Raw genomic sequence first — 23,666 nt, forward strand, 5'->3', positions numbered from 1 at the left:
ACTGGAACACGTAGATGCCATTTCATCCCCATCACCTTGCAGGATAGTTTTGTTTTCTCACCTCCTATACTGACTGCTTTATAGCCACCAGCGGCATACAGCTCAAGTCCTCTCGCACCAGCCAACGGACTTCCCTTCACATCCCAATCGTCCCAATCACCATTTCTTGCTCCTTTGATCTCAAGCTATCGAGGTTTTTCTTCGATATTTTTGGGTCATCTCACAGTGTCAGCGGCAAAGCCCTGATTGAACTCTTCTAAACAAATATAAAATACTTCCCCAGGTGGAAAGCCTCGAGAGCACATTGACTTGGCGTCCATCACTACGGCACCCAATTCACCCAGTGAGACTTCAAGCCTACCGTCTTCTTGGCCTGCGCCGCCCGGAGTCCCCTGAAAAACGGTAAGTTCCATCCCACATCCTTCCTTCAATCTGTCGCTTATGCACCACTCCATTATACCCCTTCCTTTCATGCAAAGTAATATGACACGGTGTTGATTTGCCCCGAGATGTGGGTATCATACCTGCTGCAATCACTTTCTGCTTCTTTATCCTTCTTCTTTTCTTTCGTCTTGAGCCCCCCATATCTTTTTATAAATTCATCCTTACGCTTCGATCTGCTCGAGTACTGATTGTGGTATTCCAATAGTACCAAACATCGCTGTAGCGCCCATCGGCTTATTGCGTAATTATTGGCTCAGCCCATCTCACAAAACTTCATGAATTCTTTCTCCTACCTTCCTCCGCCTCCTCGTGAGCCCAACTTGGCTCTTTTTCAACCGTCGTCCTACCCTCCACCATCGGCATCTCCTTTTGGCAGACCCAACCTCCCACATCAAACCTCGCTTCATCATCAACACAACAACAGCAATGGCAGCTCTTACCAACCAGATAACAGCCCAGTTATATTAGACGACTGGGATCCCAAATCACCTGTCTCCCAATCTAGAACTTATGTCTCACCCGATCCACCTCCTAGGGATGAGGATGTCTTCCCACCACCTTACGAGCATCACCATTCAAACGTCAACCAACATGAGCAATCACATTCACAATCATATCCACCAAGACGGCCCATTTCTGTTCCAGCAGCGTACTCGGCTTCCACATCATCGTCATCTATGCGCAAAGTGCTGTTCCCGCATCATCATGGATTAATAGCGTCTTCTTCAAACATGCCTGCAGGGAGTGATGGTGTCAGAGATGGAGGGTTGCATATTAGTATAGGAAAAGGTGATATGACGCCTGAGATGGACCCGTTTTACAATCCTATTATGTCTCCGGTTCCTCAGCAATCGTCGAAAAAGAAGAAGGCCAGGAAGACAGAGGGGAAACAACCGACTTTCTTGATAAAGCTCTATTCGTGAGTGATTAATATAGTCATAGGCTGTCATATGGGTGACTGACGGATTTTGCAGGTTACTGTGAGTAGTACTTGGTAAGGCATAAGTGATGTTAGCTGACTCGACTATCAAGGTCTCAACCCGAATATAGTCATGTCAGTTCCGCTTTTGCATTCAGTTTCACGGAATAAATATTGATGCTAGCTGCAGATCATCCGATGGGACGAAACAGGTGAATTAATAATCATCGAAAATCCTGAAGAGCTGGCAGACAAGATCTTACCTGTGGTATATCGACAAAGCAGGTTCGCAAGCTTCTCACGACAACTCAATGTAAGTTTCACACCTGTTTCAGAGGGTAAGGCTGATGGAATGACAGATTTACGGATTCAACAGAAAGCTTAGCTTGAGGAATGTCGAAAAAGGCATCTGCGACCCCGATGCCAGCAGTTGGTGTAAGTAACCTTTTATCGCTGCACTGAATCATCACTTGAACTTATGTTCAAACGCAGCTCATCCCTTCCTTCGGCGAGATTCGACCAAACAAGAGATTACCTCTTTCAAACGTCGCGTTCCTCCTCGCCCCTCTCAAGCCCAAAAACGTCGCATGTCGATGGGCCTTGGCATCGGCATCAAGCCATCTTACGCCGGCGCCTCCAACTGCGAAGATCAAGCCTCACCCACATCTTCCGAACGCTCGCTTGATTGGCAATCACCTCCAGACCCTTATCGACATCACCTCCTACCGGACGTTGACGAGGAAGCGCCGTTTGTATTTCCAACAAGGGATTACTTTGGTATGGCCGGCCATGCGCCTATGGAGTACGAAGGATGGAAACATAATGGTACAGCGGCAGGGAATTTACAAGGTGCGGTAGGACAAGTGGAAGAGGGATTTTCGCCTACGATGTCAATTCATTTTGATTATGGGATACCACCTGATAGAAATAGGTTGGATGGGTGTATGGCGTCGAGTCAAGTCCGGCATGGAGGAAGCCCGAAAGGACTTGCGATCAATATTCCCTGCTCATCGCACCTTCCTAACCATCACACTCAACAGCAGGTTCAACCATCTCTCCCACTTTTATGTCAACCAGCATCTTTCTCTCTACTCACCCAGAAATCACCAACAAATATTGTTCCACAGAGCGCACCAGCCAATACAGGCTCGTTTCCCATTCCTATACAGGTGACGCAGCAGCACATCCGTACTCGGAGCGTACAGGGTGAACCTCCAAGTGCTATGTTGTTCTCCCCATTCGGTGAAGAGTTGGGGGAAGTCCCTGGACCTGCTGGATTTTCTCAGAGTCTCAATGGTACAAGAGGTTACAGACGTCAAGCGGGAAATATGGGCCAGCCTGCTATTCTGGCAGCACCGATTCTTGATCCTTCTGATCCATCTACCTGGGCTCGACGCGGGTTCATAGACCTCACCACGGCAGGCGCTTCCAACCCGCTCCCATTCAACCCAGTGCCAATTTCTGCAAGCCACGCAACCTCGCCCCACTCTTTACCTACTAATCTGAATTCCTTGCACCAACAGCAGACTGCGTCACCCTCGGAATTGATGGGTCAGTCAATGAGCGCTGCACTGAGCGATGATTCGCCAACAACGGTCTCGCCAGGGATATACCAATTGGGCTTTTCATTGCCTGCCTATCCACCTTTGAAGAGACACATCTCGTCGCTTAACCCACCTGTAAGCGCTCACCTCAACCCGACTGCAAACATGACCTCTAACACTGGTCTCGCAAAGTCGCCTGACATGGCTAACGGGAATAATGTCCGTCTTTCAGCTATCATCCAGACGAAACAAGATCGACGGCAGTCAATCAGTGCAAGCCCATATCCGCATTCTGCGCAGTCTCCAAGGCAAAGGCCAGGGGTGCTTAATGCGAGTGATAACGTGGGTGGGAATGGGTCTTGGACGGGGATGAATGGAGGTTCGTTGCGGATGATAGGATGTTCGGGTCGGGGTAGTGAAGGAGGCAGTTCGGCAGTTGATGTAGGTAATGTTGACGGTGGTGAAAGGAAGCAGAATGGGCATTCGTCTTCTTGAGCTGGTGGAGGTTTTCAATGGGTTGATGGTTTGCGTACTGGTTGCGAGAATCTTCCCGCTACTGTATCCATATGTTTATATCCTCTTCGACTTTACATTTCACATTCCTTTTATTACGATTTCGAATTAACAGCCAGAAATAATGTCGATAGCCAATTTAGTCAACGTTTGTCAGACAGGAAAGATGGCCGCCCGTCACGAGACCCTCAGAGTTGTACATTGTGTTAGATCCCTCGTATCTTATTGCTTTGCGTATGTTTGGTCCTTGTGAGGAAAGAGCTTTTCTCGTTGCCTATGTGCTATGCCCTATGTTTGCTTATAGATATGAACAACGTTCCCTGTAAGTCTGTCAGCTTGTGAAACGCCGAGCGTGGACCGGCAGAGCCCTTGGGCGATTGTATAATATAGTCCAGATTCGGATGAAAACCTGAGCGGTGAAAGAATAACAAGAGGTATCATCCAGGTAAGATTATCGTACAACATCTCATATATGCCACACCTCATCTAAAGCCCCAATCTAACGTCTCCTGGTGTTCCTCTTGGCCTTGGTACTGCCCTTTGGCCTGACGCTCATACCTCTAGCGGTCCTCCATTGCTCCTTTCTTGAACCCCTGTATCCGGATGTAGAGATCTTCTTGGGTTCCTCTAAAGACATTGGAAAATAAACTGATCAGCATATATCCTCAAATTCGTAACGAGACAGAGATATTGATAACTTACCCTTCATCTCAGCATCTTCGCCTTCAATGCGCTCCTCCTTAACTTCCTCATTGTCTCCATCCTCCTTCTTGTCCTTGCCCAAGAGCTTGTCGGACAGACGTTGAGTTCGAGCTGCTTCAGTGGCGGCATAGTGGGACATGTTCCTCTTTCGGGCACGAGAAGCCATCTTAGCTTTGGATCGAATTGACTTGGCCATTGTGGATATGCTTTTGGAATTGGGCTGTTTGAGAAATAGTTGAAGATTTGAGTGAAGTTTTGGCTGCTTCGGTCGTTGCTGTACCGATTTGATAATTTATAAAGCGGCGGGGTGTGCGCGAAAAGTTGTAAGGCGCTCATGTCCGCTTTGTTTTCAGCTCTCAAGTCTTGACGTCAACCCTTTTCTTTCCCTAAAAAGAAAGCTTATTGATTTATTAACAGGATTTTAATTAAGCTTCCAAAGTAAGTTGTTGCATGCTTTGCTCCTCTTCGAACCGCACGGTACGTGGTACCGACGTAATATGTATTCGGCTCAGACCACTAAGACTTATATAAAACTGCTCGATAAGACAGCCAGTTTTGCATTATCCTTAGTTGCCACACACCCCCAAGACATGGAACAGATTGAAATAATATTCAGGCGATGCATTAGATTGAAACAAGTGTTGGTAGATAAAATCTTTTATTCCACAACTCGATCTTGCGAAGCATCCAATGTCACCTTTTGACTACATAGATATTGTATTACACTCTAGATCTAAGCCCGATTGCTGGCATATATGATTCAAGTAACGATAAATGCTAATTTACACTTCTTCAAGCTTTTTTGTGGAGATCTCCTCCTCGTGAGACGGACGTTGCAATTTTCTCGCCTGAGGGTCGTGAACAGAGTCAGGGTGAAGGATCCCTGATTTTTCTTCACCTGTGAAACCGAAGAGGGCATCCATTTCGTCGAGACGAAGACCTTTCTGTTGGGCCAGAAGATAGATCATTAGCAACTGGTAAAAGTCATAGGAACGAGAAGAGGGACTTACGGTTTCGGGGAGGAAGAAGTAGGCCCAGACGGCACTGAGCATAAGACAGCCAGCGAAGAAGATCCAAGTACCCCAGCCCATAGCGAGGAAGATGTCAGGTGTAGTCTTACTGTAAGAGGCATTTTATCAGCACCTTGCATGATTCAAGCCAAAAAGAAAAATGTACTCACGTGATAACGAACTGCCAAAGCCATTGGCACATGGCAGCATAAGCACCACAAAGACCACGAATACCAAGAGGGTAGATCTCAGAAGTGACGATCCAAGGAAGACCGTTAGCACCGAAGGACCAGAAGACAGAGTAGAACATGATCAAGGTAGTGGCAGCGGTACCACCCTGTTTGGTGGAGTGGGAAATGACCTCTTGGTCGGCAGGGTGACCAATTTTAACGTAGGCGCCAACGTAGATCAAGCAGAGAGCACAAGCGACCGAAGAGACCATCCAAGGCTGCCTTCTACCCCACATGTCGATGAAGTAGACGTAGAAGATGATGGAGCCGACAGCTTTGACCAATCCATAGATACCGGTGTAAAGGTTGACGTCAGTGATACCGAGGGACCCGAACAAAGTGGGGGAATAGTAGTTGATGGCGTTGGCACCTATATTGCATAAATGTCAGCCACTGGCTTCTTGATAAATCTTTCTTGCCATACCTGAGAAATTCTGGAGCGCAAACATAATGAAAGCAAGTGCCATACGGTTTCGAATACCCTTTAGGATGACTGCCTTGCCTGCACCGCGAAGATAGCCCCACAGACCGGGCTTGCCAGAGACGACCGCCCGCTCGTGGAGGATACGTTCACGGTAGAGGGAAATCTCCTCCTGGATGTAGGGGTGGTCTTCGGGGAGATTTCGAAGGTAGGTAAGAACTGAAAGTGCCTTCTCGTCTTGATCCTTCTTCAAGTAGAAGAGAGGAGACTCTTTGAGGAAGAATGAACCAGCCATAAGGATACCAGCAGGACTGTAATGTGGAATTAGCATCGTTTGCAGTACCTCGAAAGTTGCCGTCCGTAAACTTACATCAACTGGATACCCATAGGAAGACGCCAAGTAACGTCGCTGTCGAGGTTTATGTGCTCAGAGACACCATAATTGACCCACTGCGAGGGTTGTCAGCGGCTACCATGACGAAATGACGAATGGGACGTACGAAGCCGACGAGGGAACCAAGCTGATAAGCAATCTCGAAGAGACCAGTCAATCGTCCTCGAATACTCGGAACAGAAAGTTCACTAATGTAGGCAGGAACTAAGTTGATGGTCGTCAGCCCGGAATCTAGTCGCCTCCTGTACCTAATAACTCACCAGTACCGGTGATACCACCAACAGCCAAACCACAAAGGGATCTTCCACCGTAGATGTAACTCAAGTTCTTGGGAGGACATGTTTGCAAGATGGCACCAACGATAAAAACCACTGTTGAGATTTGCAAGGTCATCTTTCGACCGTATGACTCCATGAGAGCCCAGGAGAAGGCGGCACCAAAAAAGGCAGCGGCTTGGAAACAAGAAGTGACATTGGAAGAGACATTGGCATATTCGCCGGAGGAGAGTGTATCAAGGCCGAAGTATGCTTTGAATGATGAACGAGCAATGGTCGTACCCATGAATGCACCATCGTAACTATTAAGTAAACTGCGTCAGCGGAAAGGTTCATCTCACAAAATTTATAGCTTGACCGAAAGAATAGCCATAAACCGGACCGGAACTTACCCAAAAGTGATAGCACCCCATGCGATTAAGAGAGCAGCAATGTACAGTCTCCAGTTATACTATGGGAGTCGTATGAGCCACTCAATCGCATGAACATGTCGTCGAACAAATAAAAGCACATACCACTTGTGGCGGCGTCGGACGGTCTTCTGTGATCTTCCAGGCCATCTTGAGGGCGTAATGCAAGTAGTTGTCGAAAATTGGGGGTTCAGCCGGTGCAGAAAGTTGGTGAGTGTTTGCTTATCTGGAGAAGTAGATAGATAATGACACAGAGGCGAGAAAAAGCGATTCTACCAATAAGGCTTTATATGATGTCGAAAAAGATGAAGCAGTTTTAGAGTTTAAACAAGAAAGCCGATCAGTGTGGTCGGATCTCAAGTTTTTGGAGTTCGGGATGGACCGTAAATATTTACCGAACGTCGACAGATGTCTTGAAATGTATTGATACAGGATGTAAGGAATGAAGAGCAACACAGGAAACAGCTGAATAGGGGACTCGACCCCGCTGTGGCGCAAATGATTCGTTGAGGGGAAACCCCGGGCTGCCCCGTAAAAAGTCTAACGAGCTACTCCCAAATCGGGAATGCCTTGCGGGGAAAAGTGGGCAGGGCTTTGCGTTTATGCGAAACGGAGCGACTGTTTCGATACTCTGATTCGAGCAAGATCGCAGGAGAGGAGATGATGGAGAATGTGCTTCGGAATTGTTTGCCCCATACTTGCCCCGTCCAGCGTCGCCCAGCCCCGCGAAAAAAGGTCTGAGGGACACCGCCGCAGCATAACATTCAGGAAAAGCTTCCGTTCCCTTGGCCTCAGGGTCCAAAGCTGGAGAAGCCGAATGAACCGAATGCAGGTCTTCGGTACGGAAGCAAATTGCTGTCGGCACTACAAATCATTCGTTCGGATGTTGATCTGACCCGACTGTCGGTGCGTTCGTTTCTATCGGTGGATGATGCTGAATTCAAGGAGGATTGGAGAGGTTTGTTTGGGACAGTTAGCCAATTTGGAAGCTAAAGGAAGATCTGCAAATTGATCCAATGAAGCTCGTTTGTGAGGGCGATCCTTAATTTTTCATCGTTTCTCTACGTACATGTTGTTCGTTGCTTAAGCTTGTTCCCTCATCGCTCGGCTTTGTTGGTGGAAGTCAGGACACATTCATTGAACCTCAGACCAGCTAACAACAACAGATGTTCCTTGTTGATTGTGGACCTGTCCAAGCCTTATTGCTGCCACCCTAATCCGACCATCGGACCTTCCTTGAGCTGTGTCCTCTTTTCCTTTGCCACTCTTGATTTTGGACGTCTCTTCCGTCAAGTCCTAAGCACGGCTGAATATGGGCCGAGCTACTATCCCATTATTCAAGAGATAGGTATGCCACTTCTCCACTATTATAACTTGCCCGTTTCAACTTCCGTCAGTTTCCTCAATCTATGATGATCCTTCAACTTTTCATTCCCGACCGACAGCAGGCGATGATTCGGAAGCCTTTTTCCAAAGAACAACTCCCTTATTCCGGTCCACATCGGCAATGAAATTTGTCCTGCTCATGTAATGCAAATTGGCTGGGAAGTATTGTTATTGCATTACAGAAAAGGTCTACGTCATACGACAAGAAACAATGATTCATCCATAATCGATAATCGTCACTCAGCCAGCAGAAGTTTACCTTCATACAGGCCAAACCAGGAAATATGGTGTGATTCTTGATCTATCACTGCACTCTCAAATGCTTTTCACTCATCGTGGTTTTCCAGCAAACAGTATATGGCTTATATGCTTCTTTTACTCCCTCATTAGTTCGTCCTCCATCCCTTTGTCTTATCAGGCGATATCGCCTTCTTTTGATCAATATCGATGAGACTTTCTAGTACCGCCTTCTCGAATTCTTCATAATATTACCGTTCAACGAATCAGATCCATCCTTTGTCTTATCAAACCAACTTCATGCTCAGGCATGAAAGTTTGGTGCTGGGGAGGGATAGAGTAAGAACATAAGTGTCAGGGGGCTATCTCTTCTGGCGATAGCCTTCAACAGGTTAGGGACAACAAATGATCCGAGGGCCTCTTTAAATAGGCAGCCAGATCAATGCCGGAAGATGATAGCTTTAAGTAGACGAAGAATACTTGTTGTCAAGAGATAGCCCCCTGACAGTATAGTGGATCGGCGGGGTGCTCTCCTAAGCCGACCGGCCTTGAGCTTTTGCTTGACGTTCATTGCGAGCCTGAAAAAGTCCGCAGGTGGCGAGCGTATGACCAGAATTGGCGCAATACTTGCAGAGTCCTTGAGTAAGACGACGAGCTTTTTCCTCCTCTGTCAAGGGTTCACGGGGGCGAGAAGGAGAAGAGCTGACAGCGGGTGGAGTGGAGGAAGATGACTTTGGTTGATGGACCATGGAAGGTTCGGTTTTGAAATTAGACCTGTCCGCAGATCTAGCACGAAGACGATTGTCGAGCGCAGTAGCCCAGTCAATGAGTTCGTTGAGATTTGTTGGTTCGAACTGGGCACGCGCGAGTTCGTCTTGGAGATTGTCGGACAGTTTTTCAATGGCCTTGTCGACCAAAATTTCATTATCGCCAGACCAACCAAGGATGGCTGTAAGACGCTGAAATTCTATGAAGAAGGAATTGGCACTCGAAGTTTGTCGGAGTCGGCGAAGGCTTCGTCGGGCGGTGCCCTTCTCGTCAGCAGCACCCCATGTTCGCCTGATGAGTAAGGAACGAGGCGTAATCCGTAAGGATCAGGGGTTGAGGCTGCTGGATGATATAAGGTTGGAAGGATGAGAGGACGGGACCGCGAAGATTTGTCAAAATGAAAGTGATCTTGGTCTTATCACTGGGGAAGGACGAAGGGTAAGCGTCGAAGTAGAGCTGGGTAGTGGCTGGTATTGAGGGAAGATGCGGGGTAGACCCAGACAAACTTCGAGTGCCAATTCCTTCTTCATAGAATTTCGTCAGTTATCACTCAACATTCCGTCTCCTAGAATGATGAAGACTTTTGCGAAGGAAGAATTATTAATGATTATGAAAGATAGACTCACATGGCAAGCAGGGTCCCAATGGTGAGCCTTTGCGGCATGAAGTTTGACGTTGGCCGTGGCCTTGTCACTTACTGACATCTCATACTTCCGGCCCAAATCAGGATCTCCCAACTCTCTAGCCGTCTGCAGCCCAGCTCTCACTTTCGCTTGGTCACTATGCAGTCCATGCTTTAGCGCTTTGCGAGCCGTCTTAGCTAGTCTCTCTTCGATCCAAGGCGGCATTAAGTACCGCGCGAGGTTATTATCTCGTCTGTGATCACTACATTACATAAATACTCCTCGCTCATCGCTCATCTCCGTCCGTCCGCCTATCTACACGTGGCTCGGCAATAAATTAATTAATCAAAAATCTGATTCGTTGGGCTATAATTAAGCGACCAAAACAAACCAGAACATTCGCGGCTGGAGGCGCAAAGGCAAAGTGCCACTTGATCGGCTATTGTCGGCGATACGCGATTTTATTATGGAAGGCGCGGGCGGTGACGAGCAAGGATGTCATTCGCCACTCCTTGTCTGATTAGAAATTAATACGAAAACAGGCTCGGCGCTCGGCGTTCGATGGGTGGAGGTAATTTTAATTGGAGATAATTCTGATTATTAGGGATCTGATTACGATTTAATGGGCTTGTATTATGGCAAATTGCGTCGCTGCGTCACTCCTCGGCGCCGGGCGCTTACTTTTTATTACAAGGAGTCATCCATTTCTCAACGGCAAGCAGTTAAGATCTTTCTTCATCGCCTCTCCAACTCCAACTTATCGTTCCATCTTCTCAAAAGCTTTTACACCTTTATTTTTTCTTTTACAAGACACACTACAAAGCAGAGACAAGTTTTAACAAGAAGCAACAAAGATGATGCGAAACACTATCCTCCGATCGACCGCCGCTATGGCTTCCACCTCTTTCGCTCGACCTGCTGTTCGAGCTCGACCTGTACTCGCCGCTGCTCGAACGATGGGTGCCGGCGCTGGTGTTTCCAAGAGGGGATACCACGCCAAGGTCATTGACCACTATGAGAATCCTCGTAACGTGAGTACTTTTCTACTTTGTTAGCAAGTGTTGTGCGTTTCCGAGAGGATTTCATTGGTCGAGTGGAGAGGCGGTAATATTATAAGAAACTGTTAAGAATGTGAAATAGCTGACTGATGGTATTTGTTGTTGCTGTAGGTTGGCAACCTTCCCAAGGGTGACTTTGATGTTGGAACTGGTCTTGTTGGTGCCCCCGCCTGTGGCGAGTGAGTCAAAATTTCATTCTATTTCCATCTTCCAGCATCCATCTATTTACCGTCGTCTCGATTGTAACTCTTCACGTATACAGCCGCTGACTGTTCTCTTCGTACCTAGCGTTATGAAGCTTCAAATCCGAGTAGGCGAAGACGGTGTCATCAGCGAAGTCAAGTTCAAGACGTTCGGTTGTGGTTCTGCTATCGCCTCATCGTCATATATGACTGAACGAGTAAAGGGCATGACCCTTGATCAGGCGGGTGCGGTGAAGAACACTGAGATTGCCAAGGAGCTCTGTCTTCCTCCTGTAAAGTGTGAGTCAAGCTTCCTGTTTCCCAGTATTCTGTCATCCCAAAAAAACGCTGTGTATTTTCGGCGTTTCGGCCGAGCACATCCTTTGGGTTTTTGGAACTGGACTTGGGGATCATTAAGTTTGTGATGAAGTTTTGCTGATGGACCTGTCTCCCTTATAGTGCACTGCTCTCTCCTTGCGGAAGATGCTATCAAGTCTGCCATCAAGGACTACCAGACCAAGCGAGCTCAGCGACTTGCATCTGCCAACGCTACTCTTGCCTCTTCATCGTCTCAGCCTCAACAGGCTGCTGCGTAAATTTATGAGAGGTGCTTGTAGGATTCTGGATGTGCGAGTCAAACAGATGGTAGTTTTGGGGAAAGTGTAGCGTTATATGTGGATTTTTGGTCTTCTCTGAGATTAAGATATGACGATTAGCAGCAAAATGTACGATTTATGCAGTGGTTTTCTTTCTGGCTCTGTTAGAATAAAGTGCAAAGCGTAGTAATAATAATGGTTTGTATTGTGGTGCACAGCGTTTGTAATGAGAACGACGGCAATGTGGTGCAATTTTGTAATGGGGAGGTCTGGGAAGGCCTGGACTCTAAACTAAATTACGCGGTGGAGGTGGGAGGATGATCTGAATTGAAATAAAAGAGGGTTTCCTATTGTCGGCTGCATACTCTCCAAGACCCCGCAGCGCTACCCGCAACAATAATTTCTGCTAGAGGAGCGTTCTTTTTGTTTGTTTTTTGCAAGGAAAAGACAGACGGACTGGAGAGGACAGTGAGTTGTGTAAGCCAGCGAGCGGGTGGAGGAGCGGCGTTGACCCCGTCCAGTTGCAGATAACAACCACAAACATCCCTGGATAATTCTCAAGAGAACGCCGCTCTCTCGCCACCTCGACACTCCTTCCTCCCCATACACCAACAACCCCCCCGCCATAGCCTGCCCTGCAAATATCCACCCGGAATCAAATAGAGCTCAGCCACGCAAGCATCCCATGTCGTCTCTCGCGTCCGCTCCCCCTACAGCATCCATACCCGCCTCCGACTCCTACAACTCCCCCGTCCAGTCCTCCGGCCCAGGTTTAAGCAACGGCAACAGTACTCCGTCAAAGTGGAAGAGTGTCTTTAAACTTGGGAGGACAGCGACAATAGGGAGGGGTAAAGAGAATAGATCAGCGTTGGGTGGTGAGAGCTTTGTGCTGGATAACAAGGAACAACAGTCATTTGCAGGTGAAGTCTCGCCTGCGGTGCCAACAGAACCTTACCTTCCCCCTCGTAAAACACAACTTCGCGCTCATACCGACCCTTACCCACCTAAATCGCCCAGCGTCAAAAACAACCCTGGTAGTGTGAGCGTTGAACACTTTGATTCTAAAGTACTTCACGAAGAAGGCATGCCGAAGACGAGAGAAGAGGGTTCGAGTGAGAGTTTCAATGTCCATCTCAACTCGAGTAATGGAAATCTCCAAACAACATCGACCTCGGGTGAACAGTCGCGACCTTATTCGTCTGTGACGGATTCTGCGTCTGCATCTACTACAGAGCGTACTTCGCATTCTTCCGGCGGTCACTTCCTCCCGGGAGATGGGAGTTTACATGGTGTCGCCTCGTCAAACACCTACGGGACCGCGTCTACTCGTTCACCCACTGGCGGTCCGCTTGGGATTGGGAACTTGAAAAGCCGATTTTTCTCAGCACCCTTATCTGCACCAGCGGGTAAGAACAAGCACGATAAGAGTAAGAGCGAAAAGTACCGTGGTCTAGGAAAAGTCGCTACCGATTTCCCCCAGTCCACCGCACCACCATCCAGTGCAGGAGGAGCGTCAAGCAGTGGTGGAGGGAGGAAGAAGAGTGATGGTTCATCGTCGCTTTCGTCGAGAGGCGCAGCGTCACCGCGAACGCCCGCGAAATCGAAGCGCGAACCGTCAGCCAACTCTTCTAGGCGAATGCCGTTTGGGCAGACTAACGATAATGGAAGCAACTCTGGATCAGTAGCCGCGAGGTTTCTCCGACGGGTGGTCTCTGCCCCAAACACAAAAGCCCTCTTCTCCAATAACCTTTTCAGCAACGCTCCTGATGTACCGCCATTACCTGCACCCAAGAATCAGCCTAACAGCTCAACTTCCAGCAAGGAAAAGTCCTCATCACCTGTAGTGATCGTCGGCAACTCTGGAGGACATATCGACCTCACTTCTTCCCCGGATAGCGACCACCCGCCATCTATCAGTCCATTATCCAACTCTTCCACAATGTATACCTCGCAGACATCACATACCCCCTCAGCCTCAGCCTCAGCGACTCCTACCCCCTCGCCTCTCAAGCAGAAGAACCATTTTTTGAGCCCGACGGCTTCTCCTAGTCCGGGTCAAGGATCGGGGCTTTCTGCCAAAGGAACAAGAGCGAGTAGGAGCTTGACGACAGGTACGGCGCCGGTACTGAAAAATATCAGACAGCTCCAGGGATATTCGGGGTCAAGTCCCGGGGGAGGTGGGTATATGGATGGGGAGAGCAGGCATAAGCAGGTATTTAAGAGGACGTATAGTAGTAATTCTATAAAGACCAAACAGGTGAGCTAGTTTGTCTGGCTGGTGACAAAGTATGCGGAATTGAGATTTTACTGACGAATGTCCGTTTAGGTTGAAGTGACGGCGTCATCGTTCCAGAAGATAAAACTGCTGGGTAAAGGAGATGTTGGGAAAGTGTATTTGGTGAGGGAGAAGAAGACGGATAAGCTGTTTGCTATGAAGGGTGCGTCCCATTTATCCATTTATCCCTTTCGAAGCATCCCCATTGACATTAATTGTCTAGTGTTATCGAAAAAGGAGATGATCAAGCGAAACAAGATCAAACGCGCTCTCGCTGAGCAAGAAATCCTCGCAACAGCAAACCACCCATTCATCGTCACCTTGTTCCACTCGTTCCAATCGCAAGATTACCTCTTCTTCGTTCTTGATTACTGTATGGGCGGTGAATTCTTCCGTGCGTTGCAGACGAGACCGGGGAAATGTTTGTCGGAGGAGCATGCCAAGTTTTATGCGGCGGAAGTAACGGCAGCATTAGAGTATCTTCATTTGAATGGGTATATCTACCGCGATTTGAAACCTGAGAGTAAGCATTTCTTACCCTCTGTTTTTCCTGAAGCACTAGGCACTGACACGCACGTTCACTGTGATTTTAGATATCCTCCTCCACCAGTCGGGACATATCATGCTTTCTGATTTCGACCTCTCAAAGCAGTCTGGTGAAGCGGGTGGTGCGCCAGCAGCTATACGTCATGGTGGACCTAACGGCGTGAGTACCTGATCTGGTTTCCGTCCTTCCAATCGAGTATGGGTGCTTACCAAAGTTCTGGGGAAAACTAGCAAACGATACTGGTAGATACGCGTTCGTGTATAGCGGATTTCAGAACCAACTCGTTTGTCGGTACGGAAGAGTATATTGCACCAGAGGTTATTAAGGGACATAGTCATTCCTCGGCTGTGGATTGGTGGACGCTGGGTATTTTGGTTTATGAGATGATTGTAAGTTCAATTTGCCTTCATTATCTCCTCCTTCCTTCCGTCCACCCTTCTATATCCCTCATACTTCTCCATGACCATTATCTTTTTGAGATGAGGATGTGAATGGCATATAGCTTACTTTGTATTAGTTTGCGACGACACCATTCAAGGGTCCAAATAGGAACGCGACATTCGCGAATGTCATGAAGAATGAAGTCCTCTTCCCTGAATCAGTACCCGTTTCAAGGTACGTTCTCTGCCTTCCTTTTTGAATTTGGCTTTTATTGACTGTCAACATCTTCTTGTCCACCTTTGCGACCTGACCTAACCCTCGAACAAAATAGCAATTGCAAATCATGTATTCGCAAGCTTTTGATCAAAGATGAGAACAAGCGTCTTGGTTCTGCGTCTGGTGCGAGCGAAGTGAAGCAGCACAAGTGGTTTGCATCGGTGAACTGGGGTTTGTTGAGGAATATGACACCGCCTGTAAGTGATTCCTGCGCATCCACTCATTTCTGTCAAAGAGAATACTTAATGATCGGGTGATTTTCCCATTACAGATTATCCCCGAGGAATCAAATGGAATTGATACAATAAATTTCCGACCTTTAAGAGAAAGCAAGAGCATAGATTTCGATCGAGACGATATTGTACGTCTTGCTTGACCTTCCAAACCTCGATACCTGAGGAGAAACAAACTGACACTTGAGGCAAACTTAGACTACCGACATCATCCACGCCAAAGCAGGTTCTCCTTCCGTCTCTGGGAACTCTACTCCAGGTATGCTCACCCCTAAGGAGCTCGTCCAAACAACGTCATCATCGTCACCCATCGGTGGTGGAGCTGGCGGTACATCTGGCCACTCTTCGTCAGCGATGCCAATACCAGGCTCGATGCGGGGATATGATAAGGAGAAGAACCCGTTTGGGGAGTTTAGCAGTGTGACAAGAGATTTTGGGGAGTGCTAAAACAATCATTGAAGCAAAGCAGGAGAAAGGGAATGAGGGAATTTTTCACGAGCTTTTTCTTGTTTTTGGGAGTTCATTTTAATTCAAAAACTCATACGCTGTAACGTTTAACGTTTGCCTCCTCTTCTTGTCCTCAAATTCTATATCTTTCAAATCTATTTGTTTATGACTATCTCGCATCAATTGTTGAGTGTTGACAATTAGGTCTCTTTCGTATTTTTACGTCTTTCCTTTGGCTACTTTACATTATTTCTATCATCATCTCTTTTCATAGGTTGCTTCGTCTGGGAAAGTCTTCTAGTATGGCTACTGGGGACAGTATTTGTTGTGTATATGTAGCCGTTGTGTAGTATGCAGACTCTTATGTGTCGCATGTTGTTCAAGGTCCAGTGATTCTTTTGAGAACAGGTGAGCATCGTGATCTATTCTTACATACATTGTCAGGCCCACTATAATTTTGGCTGTGAAGGTCAGGCCTTTTCCCTTCTCCACTAAATTTATTGAGAATCGTGTAGTATCCCACCAAAAAAAAACCAAGAATCTGAAGAAAACAAATATCACATTCGCATCCCCGTCTCCTGCTCTTGTGACATCGCCCCGCCATTCATGCTCCATTCGCCTCCAGACGCCGAATGCTGCTGCTGACTCCCACCTGGCACTGACGCCGCAGCTGAAGCAGGCGACGGCAACAAAGGCAATCCCCCGTACCCCATCGCCATCCCGGCCATTCCAAAGCCAAACTCATTGAACACTTCCCCAGCTGCATCCAACACCCCTTGTACTCCCTGCGTCCCAGCGCCGTTGTCGATCCCGTTCCCATTTTGCGCACCTTGATTGGTACCCATCGCAACGGAAAAAGCACCGCTGTCGCCCGGCAAGCCAAGAAGATAGCCGAGGTCGAGCTGGGATTCAAACTGAAGGAATGTGTCCATGTCGAAAGGCAATTCAGGTGGTGGGGCGTTATCCGCACCATCTCCCAACGCTCCCGTTGCCTGGCCAGAGCCGGAAACAACACCTGTTGCCGAGGTCCCAGACCCATGAGCAGACTGTGGTCTCGATTCCCAACCAGAATCCTCTGCACTATCTCTCGGCCCAAGGCCATTGATCCCTGCGGCGCGTGCGATATCGCGGATCGTCTTGGCGAGATAAGTCGATAGCCTTGTCTCGGACAACTCGCCTGTCTGGAGAAGGTCGATACTCATTTTGAGATAATGGGCGATGACAGAAGGTTCGATCTTTAGGATAGCCTGGACAGAGGAATCGGCCTGAGCGATTCGAACGAGGAAAATGGCGGCTTGGGCGAGGGTGATGGTAAGATACTGTAGTGCGGGATGATTAGTTATTCGGTTGTCACGGCTAAAACACTTGCACTTACATCCGTCGCAAAGCTCAAGGCAAGATCGGTTTGGCTCGACTCATAATGCGTCTGGATAGTCGTCATCGCCGCATTCAAAGCCTTCTTCAAACACTCGGCAACAAAGTCATCCTCATCAGGTGACGATTTAAGCGCGAAGGAGTTCAAGCAGAGACGCATATGGTCAGCTTGCAGACGCGCGATGCGTGCCGAAGAGCCGAGGTAAAGGGAGTACGGTGACCCAACTGAGATACTTCTGTCAGCGCAGGAATAAATATCAATACTAAAGGACATGACTTACCATTCCAGATCCAAAGCTTACACCACTCATCCAGCCTGCCGTTCAATTCCTTGAACATGTTCTTCACACTCAACTCCTTGCCATGAAAGATTTGAGCCCTTCTGGGGTCGGCCCAAGAAGCACCCTTGGGATCTGCCAGCATCTCACCCCAGTTGATCAAGTCTCGTCCGATTTGAGTAAGCTGCACTTGACCAGCAATGTACACATCGCCATAGAGAGACATGGACGGCGTAGTGCCCGGTCGCGGGGGAGTTTGGTTCAAGCGAATCTGCAAGAACCCTTGCTCGTCGACTGTCTCAAACTGAGTGGACTGTGGACGGCCAAAACCAAGGGACAAAAACCCATCAAAGCAGAACCAGCATAACCATGTTCTCCATTGTGGCATGAATGCTTCCAACTTGCTCCAATCTTCCGTTTCCGGTCTTGTAATCCTCGCCGCCTCAGCAGCCCGCGCCAAAATCTTGTGCACTCCCAGACGCCTTGCAATTCTTGCAGCATGCCCCGTCACAACCCACGCGTCAGGTCCCCGCCCACCAGACTCAAGACCCCAGGCAGCGAGGAGCATGACAGCTTGAACGTCGGAAAGAGCGTGCTGTTTTCGAAGGAGAGTATTGGCAAGATGTGCTTCGGCGAGATTCGCGAGGCGTGGGGGAACGGAGGGGTCGAGAGTAGGGAAAGAGCCGGGATTGCGCGATGTGTAACGAATGTAGAAACGGGCCGCAACTGCAAGAATCGCGGATGTTAAAAAGGGCGATTGACGGATAGTGTTGAAAGCGTCATCAAGGGCGACATTAACCACAGGAAGGAATGGGTGACAATGGTCAATGAAGCTATAGAAGAGTCAATGAATGAATTCGCCGAATATATATTGACGCACAAGTTGAATAGAGTCTCTGCCATACGTGGTTCAACAATCTCCGTGTTGACAGGATCATCTCGATCACGCATAAATCGCCGAACATAGTATCCTGGTCCTGGTTCATCTCTACTTGCTGATGATTGGCTTGGCTGAGGAGAATTTCTACGTGAGGATTCTCGGTTGTCCCATACTGACGGCTATGAATGATCAGCACAACACATGATAATTTAGATCAAACTCCAACGCAACCCATCTCCGGCCAGAGCTCGAAATGGAAATATGTGGCCTCGTTCCGTGGTTAAAATACTTCTATACGCATCTCATGAAAAAGAAGCAGCCCATTCTGCAATACCAGGCCCGCCTCGAGGAGCTTTTCCAAGCCAAATGCCTCATTCATGGTTGCAATGAAATAGCAGACCACCAGCGGCGGGCGCCCGATGGTTTTCACGCCACCCAAGAAGGTTTGAGACGGGATGCGGATTGAAAACTAGTAACATAGTCTGCCGCAACAAAATCCTAGAGCAACTTACCTGGTACACTAACGACTTGAAGGGAGCCTCATCAAAGTCTTGGTCTGTAGCAGTAGCAAGTCTCTCTTCGGCCTTTTGTCTCTTCCCTCCGGCCTTCTTTCGGTCACTTCTAAGCCCGCTCGAGTCGTAGCTTCCAATGCCACTTGCAGGACTTGGACCCGTACCATTTGAGGAAAAGTTAGATGGCGAGTAACCGTGCTGAATGAACGTTTGATGAGGAGACGACGTGAATCTTACGTGATGCTGAACTGTCGGGTCGTCTGGCGAAGCTGATGCTCCAGGCGCACCGAGAGGTACTGCTGCCGCTCCAACACGAGGAGGATCAAGAGGTCTGACGTGGGTTGGCGGTGGAATGCTGGGATTCCATTGTCCTGGCGCCGAAGGCGGGAAGGGAGTGTTCCCTTGTTCAGAGATGGATTCAGCTCGACGCTGAGCTGGGTCGAAAGTATGAAGAACCTCAGGGTTAGGATATTTATTGGATGAACTGCCAGCAAGACCAGCGAGAAGGTTTGCAACGCTACTTTCTAGCTGCTCGAGCCGAGCGTTCGCTTCCGATGTCCCCCCTTCACGCGCGGGAGGACCCATCCCTGGCCGACCAAAGTCACAAATATTCTTCGACTTTGTGCACCTGTTGCACGGCCATCCACCGATACACTTGAGTTTCTGCTTTCGGCAGCGTAAGCATGCCTGGGCAGCTCGCCTTGGGCCCTGCTGATCAGGCCCTCCGGCCTCTTTTTTCACGTTGGGTTTTGTGGACGACGAAGAGGATTCTGTACGTGCTTTGGGCTGGCTTCGGGCAGCAGCCTGTTGAGACAATGATGATTCTGTCTCTGCAGGACGCTTTTGGGGAACGTTTGCGGAATGATCGTCGTATTCGCTCCGTCTATGGTACTCCGAATCATCGTGCACTGATCTCCTCTCGGGAGAGTACGGTCGAGTGCGGGACCGTGGCGAGGGCGGTTGTGGCGGATAGCTGAAGCGTGGGGGCCTCGGATCGCCAGTGTAATAGTCCATTAGTTATAGCAATGCCGAAATACGTTAGAGATGTTTGAGGGTGGTGGATGTACCGAATTGGAAGAGATGTTGATGGAGGAGAAGCCGACCTCCCGAGTCTCGCCAAACGAGAAAATGCGGCCATGTGTACAAGTGCTTCCCAATATCTTCCGGCCGGACCGACCGAAGCTTTTGGGTGGTAAATAAAGGAAGAGCTACGCAGAAAAGCATTCTTTTCATAAAGTAGCAACATTGTACCACCCGCCAAAGGTTTTCTTATGCGACTGAGTAGATGAACCTAGTTAATTGGTGTTCAATCCTCATATAGAGGGGTATCGATGAGTGTGAGAGACATTTCCAGCCCGAATCACAAGCATTTAAGGCTCAAAAACAATACAATAAAGTCAGGAAAACAGCCGCATTTTTCGATTAAAGTTCAGGGTTCTATGCGGGTGGCCACCGAACCGGGAAATCGACCGGTTCTGGCGAACCACGAAGACTTTCTTGTGTTGACGATTAAATCCGATAAATAAATTCCTCCCAGATCTCAAAGGCCGCAAGCATTAACCTTCACTAACATGCCGCCTTCCCCACCACCACCCTTACCGCCTCTCAAGCGTTCCGACTACGCTGCATACTCGTCTTTCCTCTATGACTTGCAGGCCGAGACACAGCGAGACCTGTCTGTTCGACTAAGTGGTCAGTGGGACCATCCTACAGCTGATGATGAAGAAAGTATTGTTCTCAGTGATGATAGCGACTTGAGGGTAAGCCGGTCTAGATCCACGTCTACAGTTCGTCCGAGGCTTGTAGAAGGTTCGGCATATATCCCTGTCAATCCGACTTTGGGCAAGCGCAAGAGACGATTAGAATCGCCTGACGATCCAGAAACTCGTTGGCCTAGAGCTGTTGATGAGTTGGAATTATTATCGGACACGAGTCTCCAAGACGCCATTACATCTTTTGCAACTTCATACATACGGAAAAAAGGCCTCGTCTTACCCAAACTAGGAAAAGACGGAGATATAGATAGACAGATCGACCCCATTCTCCCTGGTAATCTCGTATCGTCGACTATAGTCATATTGAATGAAATCCTGGTCAATTTGGCAGGTGTGCGGCCGCCAAATGTGCAGAAGAAGAGGAAAGAAATGAACGCGTTGGATTGGGAAGGCGTACTGGAAGTTGCAAGCATGGTACCGAGTCTGCGGCCGTGCGTCTTACAGTCTTCATGCTCGATCTGCCACGACAGACAAGTTGACATTATTCATAGAGACATCGCTGCCGCCAACTTTCGATTAAGAGACATATATCGGAATGCTGGGCCAGATCGTGCGTCTATACTCTTTGCAAATTCATCCTGTGGACTGACCCTTGTCACTAGTCCTGAGCCATAGGATGAAGATCATCAACGATCTCAAAGACTCCAACCCCGGCCCATCAATCAATGATCTCTATTCCACTGTCCTTCCCGGCAAAAATCCTCTGCTCCGTTCTCATCTTTCAAAAACAGGTGCGTTTCTTTCTTACACCACAAATACAGGAAAGTGCTGACCCGTATGCCTTCCAAATTATTGCAGAACAAGAAAGGCGAGCGGTGAAACGTCGCGAAAAGGAAAGACTCCGCGCAGAAAAAGCAAAGATTCAACAGGTCCAGGCTGAGAAACGGAAAACCAAGGCTGCGGAGAGAGCGAAGGTGAGGAGGGAAAAGGCAAAGGCGACACGGCAGCAAAAGGCGAAGGGTGCAAGAAAAGTTGGCGAGTTGGCGGACCGATCATCATGATCCTTTTTTAAAAGCGTGCTCGTCGGGATAGCGTTGTATTGTTGTACTGGTATTGTCTATTCACGGCACTCAAGTTGTTGTATGCATCTTACAAGCATTGCATAATTTGATTTCAACTGCGGATGAGCTGGTTCTTAGTCCGTTGGGCAAGCAAACGTGCAAAAAATCATCACTCCTATATGTACTTGTACAGAAGTGTTCAAGCCATATATAATCATATGTGGATGGGGGTGAACACACAGAGATCGGGAGCACGTAGAACAGGCAGGGGCAGACAGGGTGCAGACAAGGCGCAGACAAGGTGCAGGCAAGGCGCAGGCAAGGCGCAGGCAAGGCGCAGGCAAGGCGCAGGCAAGGTGCAGGCAAGGTGCAGACAAGGTGCAGGCAAGGTGCACGCCGGCGGCAGACAACGAAATAGTTCCGCGGGCTTAGAATTGGATGGGGGTGAACACACAGAGATCGGGAGCACATAGAACAGGCAAGGGCAGACAAGGCGCAGACAAGGTGCAGACAAGGTGCAGGCAAGGTGCAGACAAGAAGGTCGGCGGGTTCGGCGGGTTTAATCTTCTACAGTAGGGCAGTCTCGGCCAATTATAGGTGCATTCAAAGTGCGTTTTTTTTCCGCGATTATTTCAACAGGCTGGGTCCCAGAAAATGTGCATTTTCATGCTGAAACACGATTTTTGCGATTTTTATAATCGCGGAAGAAAACGCACTTTGAATGCACCTGATGTAGCGGCAAACGCGTGTGACGTAGGACTCCATCATTCGTTTCCTGCAGTTTGATGTTTGACGTTTCTAAGTTCTTTGCTGTTGTTGTGGTCGCGGCTGTTCGGCTGCCCATAAGCAGTGGAGAGCTTCCATAATAAATGATACCCGGTACACCAGCTGTATTTTCGCTCTATATGCAAAACAAACTTGACAAGCTTCCAGTCATTCTCCCACTTTTATCTTCCTTGAACTTTCAGTCCTCAGCGTACATTTTTAACACCCTGAAAGACGAACATGCCAGTGACTCTTACAGGCGGCTGCTTTTGTACCGATCTTACCTATCGTGTGTCTCTTGATTCTCTGGACGACGCGAGGGTGACGCTATGTCACTGTTCGAGCTGCAAGGTTCGTATCCTGCAACTCCGTATCTAACCTCTTTGGCTAGACATAAGGTGTCTCCGCTGACGCTCTTCCGTCGATCTTGTTCAATTTTTCCTTGCCTGGCCTTAACACTACCTCCCTTTCGTCTTATACCGTTGTCGGCCGTTTAATACCGCTTTCTACCCAACAGAAAGCGTTTGGAGGCGATTTCGGCTTGACCGCAAAGATCCCTGTCTCGAGTTTCCGGTATATTCAAGGTCAAGCAACAGAACACAAGGCGAAGAATGGGGTGAAAAGAGAGTTCTGCGGTATTTGCGGGAGCTACATCCTTGAGTATGGGGTATGTCTGCTCTTCTCGTTTATGATGGGCAGTGACCCTGTTGCCAATTTGACTGCTGACCTTATGACATGTCCTTGTGTAAATAGGAAGCGGCCGCAAATGATTTCCGATACATTGTCGTCGGATCCCTTGACGAACCTGCTGTTCTTCCACCCAAGGGTGAGTTCTTCTGCAAGAACAGATTGGAGTGGATGCCCCAGATACCCAGTGAGTAGTTTAATTCTCCTTAACGTGAGGACTTTATATTGACTCGATTTTGGCTGTTCCAGATACTTTCCAAAAGCAAGAAATAAAAGAGTAGGACGCTTTGCTGTCAATGACTGATGGACGAATAGGAGCTGCGTAGTAGGGGTTGGCGGCACTATAGCATTTGTAGCATGTTAAATTGAAAGTTGAGGGGTTGAGTGATTGTAGCCCTAGCAAAGTCTTAGTATCGTATACCGTATCTCAAGAGATTTATATTAATCATATCACTATCACGAAACCCTATAGACTCCACTTAGGAGGACACAGCAACATAAATAAAACAATTGAGCTCAAGAC

General features: G+C 48.3%; 8 protein-coding genes and 2 pseudogenes across 8 annotated transcripts in view; 5 read left to right on the plus strand and 5 right to left on the minus strand.

Annotated features, from left to right (window-relative positions):
- Positions 1–14: 14 nt before the first annotated feature.
- Positions 15–3,741, plus strand: CNB05180 (hypothetical protein). The gene is made up of 8 exons (XM_024656124.1): positions 15–401; positions 480–511; positions 650–1,363; positions 1,419–1,424; positions 1,477–1,498; positions 1,554–1,676; positions 1,723–1,798; positions 1,856–3,741. Exons 3-8 carry the CDS (start codon positions 720–722, stop codon positions 3,400–3,402), a joined length of 2,418 nt encoding a protein of 805 aa, XP_024512303.1. The 5' UTR covers positions 15–401; positions 480–511; positions 650–719; the 3' UTR covers positions 3,403–3,741.
- On the minus strand, positions 121–1,810 carry CNB05170 (annotated as a pseudogene).
- Positions 3,742–3,860: 119 nt separating the features above from the next.
- CNB05190 (hypothetical protein) lies at positions 3,861–4,421 on the minus strand. Its single transcript, XM_569267.2, has 2 exons — positions 4,123–4,421; positions 3,861–4,047 (listed from the first exon to the last, which is right to left on the minus strand). Exons 1-2 carry the CDS (start codon positions 4,316–4,318, stop codon positions 3,920–3,922), a joined length of 324 nt encoding a protein of 107 aa, XP_569267.1. The 5' UTR covers positions 4,319–4,421; the 3' UTR covers positions 3,861–3,919.
- Positions 4,422–4,610: 189 nt separating this feature from the next.
- CNB05200 (hexose transport-related protein, putative) lies at positions 4,611–7,513 on the minus strand. Its single transcript, XM_569268.2, has 9 exons — positions 6,968–7,513; positions 6,845–6,903; positions 6,438–6,754; positions 6,284–6,381; positions 6,154–6,233; positions 5,787–6,094; positions 5,303–5,732; positions 5,133–5,241; positions 4,611–5,066 (listed from the first exon to the last, which is right to left on the minus strand). Exons 1-9 carry the CDS (start codon positions 7,010–7,012, stop codon positions 4,905–4,907), a joined length of 1,608 nt encoding a protein of 535 aa, XP_569268.1. The 5' UTR covers positions 7,013–7,513; the 3' UTR covers positions 4,611–4,904.
- An 889-nt stretch (positions 7,514–8,402) lies between these two features.
- Positions 8,403–10,121, minus strand: CNB05210 (annotated as a pseudogene).
- Positions 10,122–10,589: 468 nt separating this feature from the next.
- On the plus strand, positions 10,590–11,886 carry CNB05220 (iron-sulfur cluster assembly-related protein, putative). Its single transcript, XM_569269.2, has 4 exons — positions 10,590–10,907; positions 11,046–11,113; positions 11,223–11,416; positions 11,576–11,886. Exons 1-4 carry the CDS (start codon positions 10,731–10,733, stop codon positions 11,710–11,712), a joined length of 576 nt encoding a protein of 191 aa, XP_569269.1. The 5' UTR covers positions 10,590–10,730; the 3' UTR covers positions 11,713–11,886.
- Positions 11,887–12,089: 203 nt separating this feature from the next.
- Positions 12,090–16,241, plus strand: CNB05230 (serine/threonine-protein kinase nrc-2, putative). Its single transcript, XM_569270.2, has 10 exons — positions 12,090–12,189; positions 12,234–13,969; positions 14,039–14,150; positions 14,211–14,510; positions 14,581–14,693; positions 14,765–14,923; positions 15,052–15,149; positions 15,247–15,388; positions 15,463–15,552; positions 15,623–16,241. The coding sequence occupies exons 2-10, from the start codon at positions 12,398–12,400 to the stop codon at positions 15,869–15,871; spliced, it is 2,835 nt and encodes a 944-aa protein (XP_569270.1). The 5' UTR covers positions 12,090–12,189; positions 12,234–12,397; the 3' UTR covers positions 15,872–16,241.
- Positions 16,134–19,982, minus strand: CNB05240 (hypothetical protein). The gene is made up of 6 exons (XM_024656626.1): positions 18,916–19,982; positions 18,404–18,582; positions 17,527–18,356; positions 17,247–17,470; positions 16,322–17,190; positions 16,134–16,265 (listed from the first exon to the last, which is right to left on the minus strand). Exons 1-5 carry the CDS (start codon positions 19,927–19,929, stop codon positions 16,429–16,431), a joined length of 3,009 nt encoding a protein of 1,002 aa, XP_024512304.1. The 5' UTR covers positions 19,930–19,982; the 3' UTR covers positions 16,134–16,265; positions 16,322–16,428.
- A 468-nt stretch (positions 19,983–20,450) lies between these two features.
- CNB05250 (hypothetical protein) lies at positions 20,451–21,766 on the plus strand. Its single transcript, XM_024656627.1, has 4 exons — positions 20,451–21,121; positions 21,182–21,240; positions 21,293–21,421; positions 21,489–21,766. Exons 1-4 carry the CDS (start codon positions 20,487–20,489, stop codon positions 21,689–21,691), a joined length of 1,026 nt encoding a protein of 341 aa, XP_024512220.1. The 5' UTR covers positions 20,451–20,486; the 3' UTR covers positions 21,692–21,766.
- A 748-nt stretch (positions 21,767–22,514) lies between these two features.
- CNB05260 (conserved hypothetical protein) overlaps positions 22,515–23,666 on the plus strand; it is a 1,184-nt gene continuing 32 nt past the window's right edge. The window contains exons 1-4 of the mRNA XM_024656628.1: positions 22,515–22,807; positions 22,974–23,123; positions 23,210–23,330; positions 23,393–23,666. The exon at positions 23,393–23,666 is cut by the window's right edge and continues 32 nt beyond it. Coding sequence (XP_024512305.1) covers positions 22,697–22,807; positions 22,974–23,123; positions 23,210–23,330; positions 23,393–23,424 — 414 coding nt within the window. The 5' untranslated portion in view covers positions 22,515–22,696 and the 3' untranslated portion in view covers positions 23,425–23,666. The remainder of the gene's footprint in view (positions 22,808–22,973; positions 23,124–23,209; positions 23,331–23,392) is intronic.

This window comes from Cryptococcus neoformans (genome assembly GCF_000091045.1).
Source record: "Cryptococcus neoformans var. neoformans JEC21 chromosome 2 sequence".
Lineage (NCBI taxonomy): Eukaryota > Fungi > Basidiomycota > Tremellomycetes > Tremellales > Cryptococcaceae > Cryptococcus > Cryptococcus deneoformans.